The 19,860-nt window shown below is 45.0% G+C and overlaps 1 protein-coding gene across 2 annotated transcripts in view; it reads left to right on the top strand.

Moving 5' to 3' along the window:
• The window catches only part of adcy8 (adenylate cyclase 8 (brain)), a 47,803-nt gene that overhangs the window by 8,126 nt on the left and 19,817 nt on the right, over positions 1-19,860 (top strand). For both annotated transcript variants that reach the window (XM_068341260.1, XM_068341262.1), the window contains exons 2-7: positions 8,850-8,999; positions 14,185-14,315; positions 14,861-14,972; positions 15,330-15,457; positions 17,427-17,585; positions 18,030-18,300. In XM_068341260.1, coding sequence (XP_068197361.1) covers positions 8,850-8,999; positions 14,185-14,315; positions 14,861-14,972; positions 15,330-15,457; positions 17,427-17,585; positions 18,030-18,300 — 951 coding nt within the window. The remainder of the gene's footprint in view (positions 1-8,849; positions 9,000-14,184; positions 14,316-14,860; positions 14,973-15,329; positions 15,458-17,426; positions 17,586-18,029; positions 18,301-19,860) is intronic.

Raw genomic sequence — 19,860 nt, 5'->3', positions numbered from 1 at the left:
CATTGAGGCGTGACATCCAGTCCTACGGTGGGTTGTGGGCTGCTCTGCATCCTCTAGTCCGGGTAGCATACGCTACAAGGTGTGTTTCTCATACTGTACCGATCCATCTGAACCCAGAACAGCCTGTCAGACAAGTCCCAGAGATGATTTCCCCCAGTCTCCCAACATTCTGTTACAGATTTGTAAGCTCTCCACTCATGCTGCAAATCTGCCGTTGCACCACCTGTTCCCTGAGGTCTTGGGATGAGCATCCAGTGAACGTGGACGGGTTTTTCTCAACCCGTTGTCACAACTGTGGAAGCAGCTCGAGATGTGTGTGTCTGCTTTGCTACATTTCTGGCTGGTAGCGCATAAAAGAGTTCGAGTTCTCACGGAACGGACACAAACCAGAACACGTCGTTCCTTCACTCACTCGGTTACCAAGGTGACGAGTGACCAGCCCTGCTCCGTCTAATACACAATTTGTCACCTGGACAATAACCAGCAGTCCTCAGAGAAATAGCTACGGAACAACTGGACAAGGACAGTCAGAGAAGCGTCATGTGGACAGAAAAGAAGAGGAAGAGTGCTTCTTTGGTCATCTAAAATAACGACGAAGGCTAGAAATTCATCCCCATGATGCCACAATTTCCTAATCTTGTCTGGTTCCACATCCGTACCTCTTCCGTATAATACTTCCTTGTTTGTCTACCTCTTCTTTTTCATCGTTCATAAGGGGTTTTCCACCCGTCCGTCTCTCCCCGGGTGTTTCTGGTCTCTGGAGAACCCTTGAAAATCCCAGAAGATCATTGGTTTCTCAAAAGACAACAACCAAACTCCCCTAAATGAGGTTCCGTCTCTATTAAAATGTCTCCGTTGTGTGAATAGAATTCCAAGCATCCACAACCAGGAGCAAAGTGGGTCTGATATGCATCAACATTTACCCTGTTTGAGTCTGAGAACATATTGAGTGAGGTTTACAGCTTAAAGCGAGGGTGATTTTCGGCTTATTCTTCACATTGAGGATGATTTCAGACAGGATTACCTCCCAGCTGTAATCTATTCATAGCGCCCGGTGCCAGCCAGCGGCGTTCACCGCTCTCCTCCAGGGTCAGTGTTTAAATGAGATTACTTTTGGATTACTGTTATCTCTTTGAAATATGGAAAAAACAGCAGACACTCGAAAAAAAAAAAAGAAAAACCAACGACCCGCATCTGTGTTCAACCCTCCTATTGAGTGTTGAATGCAGATGTCGGCAGCCTCTTGCTATTTCATCCTCTTTGCTCTTCGAGTGTCTGAAATCGTAAAAGTCCGTTGGAGATAATTTGATAGGTAATCAAGAAAAATGTTCAAATCCATTGTCAGAGTTGAAGTCCGAACCCGTAATAAAACACCTCAGCAGGCATGTCTCCTGAGTCAGTTGCTTATGATTCGTTTGGGTTCGGTGTAAAAGTACTAAAAACCTCGTGTTTCTCGGGAAAGACGGCGTGGAATCCTAGCAGAGCGGTTTGACACTTGCCAATGAAATTGCTGAGCTCGCCTTGATTTCACCCCCCAAAACCGTGTGCAACGTTGACACCCTAGAATTACGCGACAACGGCTGTCTGTCATGTCTGATGAGACTCTGGCAGCAGGAGAACCATTAGCTTTTAGAGACCATTAGCCTCGGCAGAAACATGGACATTATCGCAGCCAAGGTTTCATAAGCAGGCGGAGATAGTGACAAATGTTTTCCTGTGCTTGGAGATTGCCCTTTTGCGGATGGTCATATTGGGCAGTGTTGCCTGGAAAGGGACTAAAGGGGGACTTTGTTGATCAAGAACTTGTTTCTGAGTCATTTTTAACTCAGGCAGGAATGACGCTTGTGATTTTGAGTATCGCAAGGCAACAAATCTGTAGGTTGTTTGTTTGTGAAGAGAATTAGCTGTAAAAGTCCGACTGATAATATTAACCCGATGGTAGACCTTCGAAGGTTTTGTGAGGAGTATCTTGGGGGGTCCCTGATGGTCACATCCCTGCCTTGTGTAGGTGTTTAACTTCCCTCGGGATGTAATTTAGAATTATTTGTCGATGTTTAGGGGTGAAGACATTTGCGACAATCTGGCAGACGTAGACACGAGAAATTAAAAGTTATTAGAGGTCGACTAAGGTGGATTATGTTTGACATTTGACAAGAAATTTCCCCCGACAACCAAAACAACAGCTGAAGCAGGCTGAAAGGCTGCATTGGTGTTCAGACCCTATTCATGTTGGGTATCTACTTGTGAAGGTTGAACCAGAGCTTACAGAAGACGTTCTCCTGGCGTGCAGCGACTTGTCGAGCGGTGCGAGTCTCCTGGGACGACAGTATCACAGACTCTCGTTCGCCCTCGGGCTGTTTCTCGAGTCCCTGTCGCCCTCAGGGATCCATCGCCCGGATGCTATCGGGGAAAAAACGCTCAGCTCGCCTCCCACGAACAAACAAGACCATCCCCTCGGCAAAGACTCCCCCGAAGAAAACGAAAATATCGGCGCTCAAATGTGAGCGACGAAAAAGTAATTAGAACTCAGTTCTAGAAATACAATCTTTTAATCACTCCATCAGTCGTGCCGTGTTCTTGTGTAACAGGATGCGGCGTGAGAGATTTTTATTATTATTTATATTTAGATGCTCAGATTTCCAAGAGACTCTAGGAGGTTAGGTTTGGCGTTACAGTACGGAGCAAGAATCAATGAATAGACTCCGGTTTCATGAGCAGACAATAGTAAACACCATCGAGTACGAAGCGTTTATCAGTCCGATGTGTGTCGGCCGGCCTTGACCGCTGCCGACAGGCGTCATGCTATCATGCGTGTTTAGCTTTAGCGGCTTTTAGCTTCTCCTCCTGGAAAGCAGCCAAGAGTTGACATTAAAGAAAGGAGCCGACCGCTGAGCTTCAAGCTGAGCTGTGGAGAAATGTCAGGATGGCATGCTCAGGAGAAGCTTCACCAAAGGCCACACCTGGGGGGGAGGGGGGAGGGGGTTGTCAGGGGTCAGAGGTCATCAATCACCCTGTGTCCCATGTAAAGCCACATGCGTGTTCCTCTTTCCCTCCATAACGTCACTGCTGGACAGGAATGTCCATCTTTTAAACCCAACACAGTCTTGTTCTGTCAACGTCTGAGTTTCTATGGTGACTGATTATTAATTACATTTGTTCTGCTTCTATTTTAATTATAGCTCCTACAGTATAAAGATAACCTCGTTTTACGTCGTTCCAACATAAGTGGAAACACGACGTTAGGTGAATGAACTGGTCTCCAGGCTAAACTGTAGATAACCAGTCCCAGTTCTGTGGAATTTTCCGAAAATTCAAGACTGACCCAGACGACATGTTAATCTATCGCCTCGTCGTTTATGTTGCTCTCCATCTCACACACCAAACATATTGCTGAGCGTTTGAAATGATACACACACACGCACACACACACACACACACACACACACACACACACACACACACACACACACACACTCCTGCAGACATTGAGTGTCATCGCAGCTTAAGCGACACACTCAGAACTGAGAAAACAAGCCAGCTGCTCCTGGTGGAGCCAAGACGGAGCCGCTTTTCAGACGTGGTGAAGTCGTTACGATCTGATGTCTCACCGCCGTCGCTTCTCGTTTTAATACCCGGGTTTATTTTCTCGGGCGCGCCACGGTCGTCCGATAACGCCGTCACACCTCGCTAAGAAAAAAACCCAAACCTGGATACTTCCATGAAAGACACGAGACCCGTTGGGGACAAGGAGACTGACATCAGATATCGTCATGGCAACGAGGTGCATATAGGTCACATGCCTTGGGATTCACATTTGGAGCGTGGATTTGTGTGATCTGGAGTAAAGGCGGGAAAAAAAAGTGCTTAAATACAACGTTTGATGCTCCGGAGGAAAGATCAAACATCAGATCGGTGTGACGGATCAATCAAAAGACGGTACTACATATACAATATGGTATTGTCCGCACACCTAAAAGCCTTTAATTTTCTCAATGTCTTATAATCCAATGTGATTTATTTTTGAAAAACATTTTACGAGTTCTCAGATGCGTTTTATAATCCAGTGCGCCTTATGTATGAAAATTTTATTAAAAATAGGCCATTCATTGAAGGTGCGCCTTATAATCCAGTGCGCCTTATAGTGTGGAAAATACTGTATGTACGTAATATACATACATACAAAATGTGTGTGACACTACACTGTTTACAAGCTGGAAAAAAAAAGAAGAATCAGAAAAAAAGTTAATAAAATACCTCAAAAAAGTCAAACCATTTTGGCCGTTTCATCATTCTAGCGACGCTAGCTCGCTATGCATGCTAACGATTGCGCGTCCACCTCAGGCGTGTTTTAATCTGGGCTCAGCAGGTAAAGTCGATTTATAAATTTATGTATTTTTAAAACTGCGAACTTTATCTGGCGAAGCTTCTAAAGGTGGAATCAGCTAGAGTATGTTCGCACCATAAGGCGCACTGGACTATAAGGCGCACTGGACTATAAGGCGCACTGGACTATAAGGCGCACTGGACTATAAGGCGCACTGGACTATAAGGCGCACCTTCAATGAATGGCCTACTCTAAAACCTTTTCATGTATAAGGCGCACTGGATTATAAGGCACACTGTTGGTTTTGAGAAAATTAAAGGCTTTTAGGTGCGCCTTACAGTGCGGAAAACCTATTCTGTTGGTTTTTATGGACTCGTACCTGTTATACCGACATTGTTCTAAAGCTTTTACTGCTGGATCTTGACAGGTTCTGGTTGGATCCAGCAGATATAATCGAGACAGCTCACCGGCGGATTGAATGTTGACATATCATACGCTGGACGACACACGGTCCGCTTCTCTCAGCCAGCCGGTGTTCAAACACCCGAATGATGTTGCAGCTGGTGATGAATTATTAATTGAAGCCGTCCAGGTCAGGTTAAACTTTAAATGTAATGTCTGTCGGCCGTGGAGGAGCTTCACCCAGTCGTCAACAGACAACCGAAGCAGAGTTAATCATTCTGTGCTCCCCTGAGCCTCAGAATAAATCCGGTCACTTGGCAGAGGAGTGTTTCCCACCGGCGCCGGCGGCAGGGTGTAGCCTCTCTGCTCGGAGTCGGAGTCATGTTTTCATGCAGCGGTTTTGAGGTACAGGACAAAGGAGGTGTAAGATTCTCTTGACTCCCTCCAGATTACAAATGTAATCCTACAAACGAGTTGGACCAGATTGGGTGTTTCTAGGTGTCTATTATGGTATGCTAATCACCAGCAGTGAGCAGCGTATGAACGGTCCAGGTGGTCGAGTCTCGCTCCTATCGTTAAAACGATAAAGGTCATGACAAAGGTCATCGACTGTCACAGGTTAGTGGCTTGAAAACAGAACAACAGGATTTAACTGGTCTTTTCTTAGCTTTATATGTTTAAGTTGTTTGTTTTTTTTACGCTCAACCACATATTATGGGATGGGAGGTGGACTGTTATCACCCCACTGGTGTCACCCCACTGCTGTCACCCCATTGGACGTACAGACGTAGCTGCTGGCATCTTTCTCCCCTCCAAAAGTAACCAATAATAATCCACATTATATCATACATAACAATTATGCTATATATACCAATTAGTGCAATCTCCTCCGGGATTATTAAAGTATATATCTATCTATCTATCTGTCTATCTATACACTACGTATTAATTATACTCTATGCTAATTGTACTATACATACTGATTATACTCTAAATACTAATTATAGTCTACATGCTAATACTATGTATACTAACTACACTCTACATACTAACAATACTCAATATATTAACTATAGTAAATATACTCTATGTACTAATATCAACAATAAATATATAGTAAATATACTCTATGTACTAATATCAACAATAAATATATAGTAAATATACTCTATGTACTAATTATACTCTATGTCACAGGTGTTTGTGTCACATTGCTCTGCTGTGCTGGGGTGTGGCGGGAGGTGGGGCTAAACGTGTGGGCGGAGCCTCGTCCCCACACCTGTACCTGATCAGACTGGTTAGCCTGAGGTCTTTAAAGCAGGCTTCACCTTTGGTTCGGTGCCATAATGTTTTGTACCTTTGCACCCCATGACTCTCTATATATTAACTATATATTGTAAATATAATCTAAATACTAAATATACTCTATGTAGTGAATATATTCTATATATTGAATATACTATATAAAGTGAATATACTCTATATTTCTAAAACTTGTTCATCTGTTGCCTGACAGTCTTAAATTGCGTTATTTGTTTCCGTTAATTAGCTTCATTAGCTTAGCCGTCGTGTTTCCGATAGACCTTTCACTAGCGCCGCGTCTCTTTTCCGCGCCGCTCCTCGGCCTCGTCTCCGACTGGAACCGTTACGATAATGACTATTATTAACCCGGCCTCATTATTTCCCATGTAGCTGTTTGTAAGCCGCATCCTGCCGGACCGCTGCTCTTAATGAGGCCTTGTTAAAAACGTCCACATCACTTGCACTTCGCCTTAATGAGCTCCATCGTCTCCATCCTTTAACGGAAGGCCGGCGCTGCTCTTTTTCCAAAACAACATGGTTGCTTCCTCCTCCTCCTCCTCCTCCTCCGCCGCCGCCGCCGCCTCCGCCGCCACAGCTGCTTCAGCTTATGGGGTTTTAATTTTTTGTCTCTGCGGACGAAGGCGAGGCCTTCAGGGGTGACTCAGAAATTGAATCAGCGCTGATGGCGTCCTGGGAGGGATTCACAATAAGACACAATAACACGGCGTAATGCGGCGGGAGAAGGGAGGCCTCAGGGCGTTGTGGGGGTGGGGGGGGGTACAAAAACAGACGGAGGACACGCGTGTGGTTAGCGCGTCGCTGAAATGAATTCACCTCCAACATCATCAGCAGAATTTAATTCAGAGTCGCTAAATAAAAGCCTGAACGGCCCCCGGGGCGTCGTCACCGTCAGCCATCGCCTCGTCTTCATCCTGGCTGGCTCCGGGTGGGGGCAGGGTACACCCCGGATAAGTCGCCAGTTAATCACAAGGCTACTATAAATCCTATCAATTATAATAACATTTATTTTTATCTGCCCTGTGATAAATAGTTGTGTCTATTGATGTCTTCAACAATCTGTAGCATTAATTTTTTGTTGTTTCCATGGAAACGTGATTTTTAAAATTTTATTTTCCAATTCACGTTTGAATTTTTATATAACTCGGTTCACGTTTTAGGCAGCTTTAAGGAAAGAACGGGATGCAGTCTCACTGATGTTGTACCCATCCGCCAACATGCGGGAAAGAACGAGATGCGGTCTCACTGATGTTGTATTCATCCTCCAACACGCGGTAAAGAACGAGATGCGGTCTCACTGATGTTGTATCCATCCGCCAACACGCGGGAAAGAACGAGATGCGGTCTCACTGATGTTGTATCCATCCGCCAACACGTGGTGAAGAACGAGATGCGGTCTCACTGATGTTGTATCCATCCACCAACACGCGGTGAAGAACGAGATGCGGTCTCACTGATGTTGTATCCATCCGCCAACACGCGGTGAAGAACGAGATGCGGTCTCACTGATGTTGTATCCATCCGCCAACACGTGGTAAAGAACGAGATCCGGTCTCACTGATGTTGTATCCACCCGCCAACACGTGGTAAAGAACAGGATGCGGTCTCACTGATGTTGTATCCATCCGCCAACATGCGGGAAAGAACGAGATGCGGTCTCACTGATGTTGTATCTATCCACCAACACGTGGTGAAGAACGAGATGCGGTCTCACTGATGTTGTATCCATCCGCCAACACGCGGGAAAGAACGAGATGCGGTCTCACTGATGTTGTATCCATCCACCAACACGCGGTGAAGAACGAGATGCGGTCTCACTGATGTTGTATCCATCCGCCAACACGTGGTGAAGAACGAGATGCGGTCTCACTGATGTTGTATCCATCCGCCAACACGTGGTAAAGAACGAGATCCGGTCTCACTGATGTTGTATCCACCCGCCAACACGTGGTAAAGAACAGGATGCGGTCTCACTGATGTTGTATCCATCCGCCAACATGCGGGAAAGAACGAGATGCGGTCTCACTGATGTTGTATCTATCCGCCAACACGTGGTGAAGAACGAGATGCGGTCTCACTGATGTTGTATCCATCCGCCAACACGTGGTAAAGAACAGGATGCGGTCTCACTGATGTTGTATGACACATGACGGCGAAGCTCTTTTGAACCGGAACAGCTGGTAATCAGGTCTTGTCTGCGTGGGTCAGGTGACCTGCTCACCTGGCAGATCATAGCTAGTTGTATCAACCCCCTCTGCCCAGATGGGGGGCAATAAAAACAGTGACATTTGAGGGACACGCCATAGATGGTAGCAGATGCTACAGACTTGTTAGGACCTGTTTGACTGTAATTACTCCCCATACACAACCTCCTTTGTGTGTGTGTGTGTGTCTGTGTGTGTGTGTGTGTGTGTGTGTGTGACATGTTGATTTCTCAGCCAACCCCTTTTAAAACTTGCATCATCTGAGGCTCCTGCGGCGGTCGCGGAGGAGGCGGAGCTAAAGGTGACCGTGGCGGTAAAACCCGCCGTTCGCCGGCGGTTGCAGGTCGTTACATCAGCTCTGCTTTCTGATGATTTAAACTCGCTGCTAATGAAAACTTTCACTCTTTAGAAGCTGGTGTTTTCGAAGAACGACGGGCGGCGGCCATGTTTTTCTGATCGCCTGATAAACACAGATCAAACCTGAGACTCCCAGTTCAACGCTTTTGCTTCTGAAGCGAACCGTCCTTTTGTCTCAAATCATCCATGTCAATAAAGCTTTATCGAAGGTGGCCCTCACCGCCGTTCCGTGTGCGTTTCAGGTGGCGGCCCAGGCAGTCTTGTTCCTGTGCATGAACACCGCGGGGATCTTCATCAGCTACCTGTCGGACCGCGCCCAGCGCCAGGCCTTCCTGGAGACGCGCCGCTGCATCGAGGCCCGACTGCGGCTGGAGACGGAGAACCAGAGACAGGTGAGACCCCACCCACCGGAGACACCTGTGGAGGGACGTTCGTGATCCCCAGAGGATGAATCCCGCTCAGTGTTTCACTTCCTGCTCTAGTTTCAACACATCCGAAGTTTAACAACCGATGTGAATATTCTGAATCTGCATATGCATTGAGTAGGTTGTTACAGGTAAATCTCAGCTTATGTCATTTGGAGTTATGTTATTCTCGATTATATGTCGTTTTTTGTTTTGTTTTTAAATGCAGAAAAATAAGACATCAAGTTTACGTTGTTTTACTCCACTTTAACGTCATAAATTTTAGAATCATAAAATCAGTAGTTAACTGTTAAAAACACATAATATCATGTTACTGTAAAATGAATCAGAATAAAAACATATAATATCATATTATTAGCCCGTAGCAACCCCCGTGACCCACAACGTGGAAGAAGCTAATGGCAATGAGACGTTTTTCTGTACAATATTTAAAAAAATAACATTTAAATATACGGTTTAAATAGATATGTATTAACCAAATATTACTGGAAGTGAATTATTGAAAAAAAAAAAATTGAAATTGAAAAATTATTGAAAATGAATGAATGATTGAAAATATATTCACACATAAAGTACAGGACAGAAAGATACATATATTAAAGTTGATTGATTGATCGATTGATCGATTGATCGATTGATTGATTGATTGAACTGGGAATGGTTATTTTAAGTTTAGCTTGGAGACTAGCTACTTCCTCCACGGTGCACCGGCGTCATGCCAGGAGTGTACCTAGCCCCCCGCCTGTGAATTCGCTGGGATAGGCTCCAGCAACCCGCGTGATCCGCAAAAGCCTCAACAGTGGTTAAGAAAATGAACGAATAAACAAGTTAATTGAACTTAAGTTACGTCTCCTGGAACCAATTTACGACTTAAATCTGTATCTGGTGGCTAAAATGCTAATGCTAACAACATCTTAGCTTAAATTGCAGCTAGTAATAATATTTTCTGGTGGCTAAAATGCTAATGCTAACAACATCTTAGCTTAAATTGCAGCTAGTAATAATATTTTCTGGTGGCTAGAATGCTAATGCTAACAATATCCTAGCTTAAATTGCAGCTAATAATAATATTTTGTGGTGGCTAAAATGCTAATGCTAACAACATCTTAGCTTAAATTGCAGCTAGTAACAATATTTTCTGGTGGCTAAAATGCTAATGCTAAAAACATCTTAGCTTAAATTGCAGCTAGTAATAATATTTTGTGGTGGCTAAAATGCTAATGCTAACAACATCTTAGCTTAAATTGCAGCTAATAATAATATTTTGTGGTGGCTAAAATGCTAACGCTAACAACATTGTAGCTTAAATCGCAAATTAAAAATCGTCGTTTTTCTCAGCTGAGCGTAATTTTTAGTCCATGTAGTTTCGTGATTTTCCTCCCGTCTGTCAGGGACGCGCTTTTCTTGGTGCGATAATTTAAAACGATGTGATTTTCGCTCCCGCCGTTCTCAGGCGGCGCTGCGAGCGACGACGGTTTGACAAGACGGAACCCCGGGAACTCGCCTAATGAGACCGCCGAGATGACAATAGCATCGAGGCCGCATCGATCCGCTGCTGTCATGCAAACACACACACACACACACACACACACACACACACACACACACACACACACACACACACACACACACACAGATGCGTGGTGACACACGCCGGGCTCTGTTTACGCAGTGGAGTGAACGGTCGGGCTTCCAGAAGCCTCAGAAAGCTTTTAGCGTTCTTCCTGGAAGGGTTGTGACCTCACAACGGCCCCGATGGTGGTAATGGAGCGTGACGAGGCTCCGCCCAGCACACCACCGCAATGTCAGCCAATCAAAGACCGGGATTTTTCGTCAACAGCAACAGAAAAACAGAAATTCCTCTTTCTCGTACTCTTTCATCTTTTGTGTGGTTCCACGATGTGCCTGGCAGCATATCCGGAACATCCACTGGGATTGGCTCCAGCAACCCCTGTGACCCAGGAAAACAGGAAAAGCGTACGAAAAATGACGCAAAACTGAAACAGCTCCTCCTGGAATCACATGTTCATTCCTAAAAAGAGACTTATACGGCTCTTTTCTTTTGCTAAAAACATTCGCGATCACGTCCGTCTTTCACGGAGCGGCGACGGATCATAAAAACATTTTGTCTTCGGCTTCAATCGGGTTTTAAAAACCCCACCTGAGTGACAACAGCAACCACCGGACGGAGGCGGGAGAGCGCGTTCCGCTGAGCTGGATGAGAGTTGTCAGCGAGACGCCGGAGGGCTTCGGCTCCGGGGGAAAATCAAGCTGCGCTAATGACTTCCTAAGCTAATCTGACACTGAGTCCGCTGGCTCCTAGCTGTCCAAAGCAGAGGCCATGTCAAGTGGAGCATGGCACACCGCGGCCCCCACCGGCTACCCACGCTGTAAAAGATGTCCAGCTGAGCTGGCCTCCCAATGCCGCAGCACAATTGGCCGGTTTCCTCATCTGATTGATCCGCCCTCTTGAGGGTCGTAAAACGTTCTGTTTGCAGAGGAAGATGGGAAATTCCAAGATGTAGAATTATGTACGTCTTGGAATAAAATGAAATAAAATGAAATAAAGTAAAATTAAATAAAATTAAATTAAATTAAATAAATTTAAATTAAATTAAATAAATTTAAATTAAATTAAATTAAATTAAATTAAATTAAATTAAATTAAATTAAATTAAATTAAATTAAATTAAATTAAATTAAAATTAATGTGTACACTTATTGAAGCTGATGTAACAAAGAAAAATAAAAACAGTGAATGGTATGAATGATTTTTTAAAATCTGAATCTGCTGAATAAGCAGCATGGTGGAGCAATCGGTAGCGATGTCGCCTCGCAGGTAGAAGGTTGCAGGTTTGAGTCCCGTTCTGTCTGGAGTTTATATGTTCTCCCTGCCTCAAAAAAAACATTATCATCAAACAAACACATTTAGTTTGATTGACGGGTCGTCACAGCTGATCGGAGGTTCAGGCGTTGGGTTTTTGGGCTCGTGCTTTGGAATCGACATTTCTTGTAGTGCCAGGGCCCCGAGGCGTTCGGTCGCAGCGCAGAAATGTTAGCAACGCTCCAGTGACATGTTTGTCTGTCTAGACCTCGGTTTAGGGGAAGCGCTGCTCCACTTTCCATCGGACACCAGGTCAACACGACGCAGCTGAGCGCCGCCGCCACCGCGATCAGCTGCTCTCTGCAACACACAACACACAATTAGCTGAAGAGCTAACGCCACGACAATGACCGTATGCTATACCAACAATCAGCACTCATTCGGGATGGATTGTGTTGAAATCTGTGCTGTTGTTGTTGTTGTTGTTGTTGCATTTTGAATTTTTAATGAAGTATTGTTAAAATAAAAAAAAGGCTTGAAGTCTGTCTTTGTCTTCCCTCTTCTCTCCATCCCTCTTCTGGCCTCTCGTCTCTCCCTCCACTCGTCATGAAGGTTTGAAGAGACTCTCAACCTCTCTCAGACACCATCATTCAGCTTCACTTCACAGGAGGGCCAACATGTATTTGTTTACTAGACAACAACACACTGCCCAACAGAGACACACGTCAGCGCCGTGGATATCTGATCGCTAATCTGCTGATTGAAGGTTTTGGACTTGATGGTTTTGTTGATGGAGATGGTGTCCTGAAGCATGGCTCGTATTTCAGATTTTCGCTCCTATGTTGAACAAAAATATAAATATAGTGTCGGCTCGTACAGCGGTACCTCTACTTACGAAATTAATTAGTTCTGGAAGAAATTTCGTAAGTAGAGACACGTTTTCCATGCAAATGCCCTAATCCGTTCCAAGCCCCCCAAAATTCAGACATAAATGTTTTATAAAGCATAAAAATGCATCAAAACATGTAACAAATACATGTTACGATTAGATTATTACACAATAAATGAGAGTTGTGCATAATGTAAAAAACAAAGAATAGAGTAAAGAATAATAATGACGGTCATTTACCTTTTAACTGCTGTCCTCATTGTTTTTTGCCCTCTTTGGTTCATGCCCTCTTGCCCCCCCATGAACAACAGAGTGAATTCCAGTCCTCCTTCTGAACTTCTCCAACCACCCACGCCACGCCTTAAACTCCTTAAACTTCCTTTTGTTTTAATAACGTGGTGATTCTAGATGCATTACGGCCATATTCTTTGGTGAGATCAACCAAACGCATCCCTTTTTCACGCTTTTCCATGATCTCTTGCTTTGTTTGTACGGACAAAAAACTCTTTTCTTCGTCTTTTCTTTTCCTCTTTTCTCCGTCACTTTCTTGGGGTCCATAGTGAATACTCTAAAAGTTAATATATTTACGTAAAACTATCAGAACACCTCAGGGGTCGAGGGCTGAATGACGAGGACGCTGCATAGACACCTCGAAGATGTTTCATTTGTTCCATTGGATGTTTTTCTTCCACGCCTGCTCCTCTTCCTTTGACAGGGCTTTAGCTTTAGCCCCTTTGTTTGCATCTTTACATAATCTCCTCCGGATTACTTACCGTTACGCAGATGATACTCAGGTTTACCTCTCATTGATTCCAAAGCAGAGGTAAGGGTTGATGCTGCCATGCAAACTGGGGATTCTGTTTCCTATCGAAACATTTTGTTCCTCAATGCAGCGACGGTCGTTTAACTGCTAAATGTGATGTAATGGCAGAGAACCAGACACCAACTGGCTTTTTTGAACTCCAGCAGGAATTGGTGGTTGTGTCTCTTTATCCTATTCTGCATCTGAGAGAGGATGATGTTTGGAGCTGGTCCTGATTCCGGAGGCCCAAAAAAAAAAAAAAAAAAAAAAACCTAGGGAAGCTGATGCATGGCTGAAAATCTCTGTGTGTTTTTGCCAAGGGGTTCTACATGAGCACCGAAACACGAGGCGTGTTGCTTGTTTCCGTGGAGATGGTGGCTTTGCAGGATTCTGCTCAAAAAGCTCCGGCTGGCAGAGTCTCTGAAGATATTTCTCGCTCAGACCTTTAAGAAATTTGTTTGTTGAAGAATCTGCACTTGTGTCTGCTTATTTAATACTTCAGCGTTTTCCCCTTCGCATAAAGAGACCTGAAGATGCCATTTGAATTCTTTTTTCTTCGGAAATAGAAGAATTAATTCATTATGAATCTGCTGTGTTTGCCGTGAACCAACATGATTGATTTTTTCCCCCCCTGCAGGAGAGACTGGTCTTATCAGTCCTTCCACGTTTTGTAGTTTTGGAAATGATCAACGACATGACAAATGTAGAGGACGAACACCTCCAGCATCAGTTTCATAGAATCTACATCCACCGCTACGAGAATGTCAGGTGAGGCCGCTGGTGTGAAGCAGTAAACATTGTTTGTCACGTGCATAATGGAAGTAAACAATGAAGTAAACAACTGAATGTTGGTGGAAGTATGTAGAGATCAGGTCTATTGTAACCCTGGATGATCCACCTTGGCTTGGCTTGGTTTTAATTGGAAGAAAATGGTCATTTTAGTTGTATTTATATGAGACAGAACATGTTGATCGCCCCCTGATGGCTATCAGCAGTATAGGGTTTTTTTTGCGCAGACGGTTTTGGCTAATTTTTAAAATGCTTTATCAAATAAAAACATTTATTTTGCTGTTGTTCTTACAGTTTGGTGTTGTTCTTATAGTTTAATCGATGCTAACCTCCATCAAACTTCAATCTGTTGCTCCAGAGATGTTCCTCCATCGATTGGATATGCGTTAAAATATTCACGTCACAACAAACACAATATTAATGTGCAGACGATCAAATCAATATTGCATGAAATATTGTAAGTGTTTGGATGGTGTGAAAGAAGTGAGCTGCACATTAAAGTGACATTTCCGTATTTTATTCAGCATTCTTTTCGCAGATGTTAAAGGCTTCACAAACCTCTCCACGACGCTGTCGGCGCAGGAGCTGGTGCGAATGTTGAATGAACTCTTTGCACGTTTCGACCGCCTCGCACACGTAAGTGATTTAAAGTAATCGTGGATAAATGTTGCTTCATTTGTTAAAGTATGTGACAGAAAAATAGACTGATGGATATGTTTTTGATCAGTTTGCGTTTTATGTGGTGTCTAATGAACACTGTTGGTTCTACTTTCTGCTGGACCGGAGGTGGAGTTTACGGAAACGGTTAAACCCTGCTGATGAGGGTTGGCCGTTGGGCAATGAACCCTGGGATAGGTTGGGTCCTTGATAGGAGGAGTCTTGTAAACAGGGCAGCCTTGTCATTGGTCCTTAAACTCCTCCTCTGACTCCTCCAAGACGCCATCATCTTGACGTTCTTTGCCGCCGATGTTAACGTGTGATCGGTTGTTGCAGGAGCACCACTGCCTACGAATAAAGATCCTTGGGGACTGTTACTACTGCGTTTCCGGACTACCTGAGCCCAGACAGGACCACGCCCACTGCTGCGTAGAGATGGGCCTCAGCATGATCAAAACCATCAGGTACCGCCTTTCTCCATGTTTCTGCAGTGATCTGTCCAAACTCAGGTCATTGGCGCCTTCCTGTTGACTTGTTGTGACGGTTTTCCTCCTCCTAGTGGATTGAAACCTCTTTCTCAGGGAAGGTCTCAGGACATATTTGTATAAAATTCTTTATATTTCTATTTTTAGCACCACAGAAATGCTTCAGGCTTGCATAACCAAGATGGTAACACAAAAAAACTTCAGCCCCTTTTTTCCCAACTGATTTTTGTTCATTCATTCAGAAAAGTTGACACCATTAAATGGATGAGTGATGGGAAACATGGAGCAGAAGATGGAGTGGCAGTTTGGCGCTACAGTATTAAACCAACATGGTGGCGAAGGAGTTGGGTCTGAAGGCAAAGTTCTGGATCTACCGGTGGATCCAGGTTTCAACCTTCACCTGTGGTCATGAGCTTTGTTAGATGGCTGATCCCAGCGGCTGAAATGACCTTCCTCTGACTCTTTGCTCCGTTCAACCTTGCAAATAAGGTGAGGAGCATCGGAAGAGATATTCTGCGCCTTCACTTTGAAAGGAGGCACTTGAATTGGAATAAACATCTGGGATCCTGCAGGGCACCTCCCTTTGGAGGTTGTTGGCACGTCCAACTGGGAGGAGACACCACGGTAGACCCAGAACTCCCTGAAGAGATTTTATATTTCATCCAGATTGGAACATGTCTGGATCTTCCCGGAGGAGCTGGAAAGTGTTGCTGGAGAGAAGGACGACTGGAATAATCAGGTTGTCCTAGTTCCTCTGTGAACCGACCCGGAAGGATGGATGGATAGATGGATAGGAGTGCTATATTAGCCACGCTACTAGCCACAGGAGATACTTTATCCTCTCCTCCCTTCCCCTCTTTTATATTATTATTACCTAGATGGTAGTCGAGGGAATGCTCAGAATCTCCCAGACCTGGAAGACTTTCACAAGAACCGATTCAGCTTAAAGACCAAGAGGATAGCTGGGGAGCCCAGAGATCGTTCACTCTGCTGCCCTCAGGAAGATGTTAGCCCCGCTGGAGGGCAATACAGAGAGGAAGAGGAGCAGCTCCTCCCCCGAGGCAATCCAGATGTCGATCAGTCAAAGTGCCTGGAGTTAGTTTGCAGATATATAACACAGTCGCAGTCAGTATCGTATTTGACATGCTGAAGCAATCCGATCCTGTCGATTCATTTTGGTGCTTACAATCTATTTCCTGTTTGGAACTATTTCTATTTTGCCTTCACCCTTTGAGCGCCTCTGGAACTCCTGCGAGTCCGACAGGACCCAGTGTTTCTCTACAGAAATGTAAATCTGAAGCTGAAAATACCACCTTAGTGTCAGAAAGGAACAAAACAGCACTACCATTAAAGCAACCATCCAATCCACTCTATTGGTGCTTTCATTTTTAGAGTTCCTTACCAGACAGACATTTTTAAACATCAATAATTAAAGGGTTTTGAATCAGCATCGTTGTAAATGTCATCGCTGATTCATCCCAGTCTGATAAGAGGATCAATAATAATAATAACCGCAATTAAATACCTCAGGAAAGGAAGGAATAGTCTTTAGCGCTCAGACACCGACAGGAAGCGGACAAGGAACAGTAGGATTTAAAGTGTTTCGGAATGTTTAAGAGTCTCTGACTCACTAAACGGCATCGTTGCACTTTAGTTTAAAGGGATCGATTTGAAAATGGACCTCTTGACCCCAACAGTTAAAGACCTAACACCCATTAGCTGGGGCAGAACAGGCTCCCTGTTGCCCCTGGCTTGTTTCTACACTAAAAATCGATGCATAACTGGGTTGCAAGAGTTCAACCACATCACACATCTGTCCATAAAACAGGAAGATGTGTTTTGAAAGGTATTCCAGGGTAATCATGGGAGGATCGTTGGTGTTGGTGTGCCTTTGAGCAAAGCATCAAAGTTTTGAACCTGAACCAGACTCTTTTTGTCCTTCCTTTAGATACGTGAGATCGCGCACAAAACACGACATCGACATGCGCATCGGAATCCACTCCGGTTCCGTGCTGTGTGGCGTTTTGGGACTCAGAAAGTGGCAGTTTGACGTCTGGTCGTGGGACGTGGACATCGCCAACAAGCTGGAGTCTGGAGGGATCCCTGGGTGAGAAACAGAGATACCCCGAGACTTCGACCTTTCTCCTTTTAATCAGGTTACTCTGGATTAGGTTAGCAGGAAAGGAAAAGAGGTATTTTCTCGCATTGTGGGATGTTCTTCATTATTTTCTTTCATTTCATGCATGTTTGTACCTCAGCGACAGTAACTTCATGAGTTGGAGAGTATATCTAATATTTTGCAAGATGGAACAAAAGCCTGAAAGAAGCCAATGACATGAACACGTTGTCGCCAACTCTTTCAGGCCTGATATGTTTTCTGGTGTCGTTTCCAGCTGGCCGGTGGTCAGAAATATTCTGGATATAAAATATTTGTCTCAGATGTTAAAGAATCAGGTAGACGAAACAGGGCTTGGGTAGAAGATGTGTTCCTCAAAGACTCCAATCCAACTGTAAAAGCAAGACTGACTGGACTCTCTGCGTTCGGTTCCAGGAGGATCCACATCTCCAAAGCCGCTTTGGACTGTTTGAACGGCGACTACGAGGTAGAGGAAGGCCACGGGAAGGACCGCAACGACTTCCTCCGCCGCCACAACATAGAGACGTACCTCATCAAGCAGCCGGAGGAGAGTCTGCTCACCCTGCCGGAGGACATCATGAAGGAGGCGGCGAGTTCGGCCGACCGCCGCGCCAGCAGCACCACCTTCAACGAGGCGTCCTGGAGCCCCGAACTGCCCTTCGACAACATTGTGGGGAAGCAGAACGTAAGTCCGATCGGAGATCGGCTGCGTTGTGTCCCGCTGGGAATAACGTCGATCTTAACCCAAAACCCGTCCTGCAACCGAGGATTAAACGTCTTATTCGATCAGATTAACTCAAATTAACCAAGACGTTAACCCTCGCTGCAGGGCGGGGCTTCCTTAAGATGGACCGTTTTCTCGATGCGTGGGATCTGACCTGTTGTCCAGCTTGTTTGTTTGTTGTTTTTCTCGTTATTTTGTTTTCCTGGACGAATGAATGGACGGCTTTCCGTGTGTCTGTTGGTGAGGATACCGAGGTTCTGACCGCTTCGCCATCTGACATCCTCTTCATCCCATCTTCATCCATCAGCGTCTTCGTCTTCCCATGACAGCAAAATCAGAGTTTGGTTTAAGGAGCTTTTTTTGTGTCTGTTGTAAAAAAATAAAATTCACGAAATTATTGCGCTGGAAAAAAATCACTTTTAACTTGTTTTGTTAAAAGTTTAGTGGTGATATTTATTTAAAAAAATTTCAACGCGCACATTTGGATGTCTCTGATTGGGTGGGAGGCTGAATGACATCACCAGGCGGCGGCAGCGGCGGTGGCGAGGCTTCTGGGTCACATCAGGACATTTTTGTTAAATTATTTTATTTCTTTCAGTCGTACTCCGCAGTATTTTCGTAACCATGACGACGGCAGACGTGTTGTCGCAATCATAACTGATTTTCAGCGGCGCTAACGCAACGCTCCATTAGCGTGGAGACGACGGCCAACTCGGCGTTACCTCCGGTGCACTTTCGAGGACATGTGCAGCTCCTCCCCCTCTTCCTCCTCCTCTTCCTCCTCTTCCCCCTCCTCTTCCTCCTCCTCCTCTTCCTCCTCCATCCCCTCCTCTTCCTCCAGGCCCGTCAGAAGCTTATACCGTTTGATTTACTGCGTTTGGATTCAGAGGAATGTTATTTCTGAAACGTGACTCGTCTTTTGTTTCTCGCACAATGACAGCCTGTCAGGACAGTCATTTCGGAGCGCCGCTCTTTTGCATATCAAAGGCTCTACGGAGGAGTTTTCACGCCGCCGTTTGGCTCCGCCCACAGCTTAGGCTTCTCGCTCTCCGGCGGTTTTTTTCTTGTCCTGACGGTCGTCGTCCTCCAGTCCTGTTGGTCTGATTTAGTTTTCAGCATCACTGCATTGAGGACAAGGTAGACTATTGGTGTGTGCATACATGTGAGTGTGTGTGTGTGTGTGTGTGTGTGTGTGTGTGTGTGTGTGTGTGTGTGTGTGTGTGTGTGTGTGTGTGTGTGTGTGTGTGTGTGTGTTGGTAAGACAAAGGAAGGGCGATGAGTGACAAGCAAGAAACGACGACGCTCGTTCAAGATCCTGGTCCAGATCTTTATCTCTGACGTTCACGATCAGTCTTGAAGTAAATGATCTTCTATCAATCCCATCACTGCTGTATCACTTCCCATGTGGGGGGCAGGGCAAAGTGGGGGAAGGGGGGGACATGGATCCCGTCTCAGCTTCATCGCTACGCCGCTGGGAGGCGGCGGGGCCGACCTCTGCTTCAGTATGACCCATTCAAAGAC

The sequence above is a fragment of the Antennarius striatus genome, chromosome 18 (genome assembly GCF_040054535.1).
Source record: "Antennarius striatus isolate MH-2024 chromosome 18, ASM4005453v1, whole genome shotgun sequence".
NCBI classification, from domain to species: domain Eukaryota; kingdom Metazoa; phylum Chordata; class Actinopteri; order Lophiiformes; family Antennariidae; genus Antennarius; species Antennarius striatus.
This window is presented reverse-complemented; position numbering and strand designations above follow the sequence as displayed.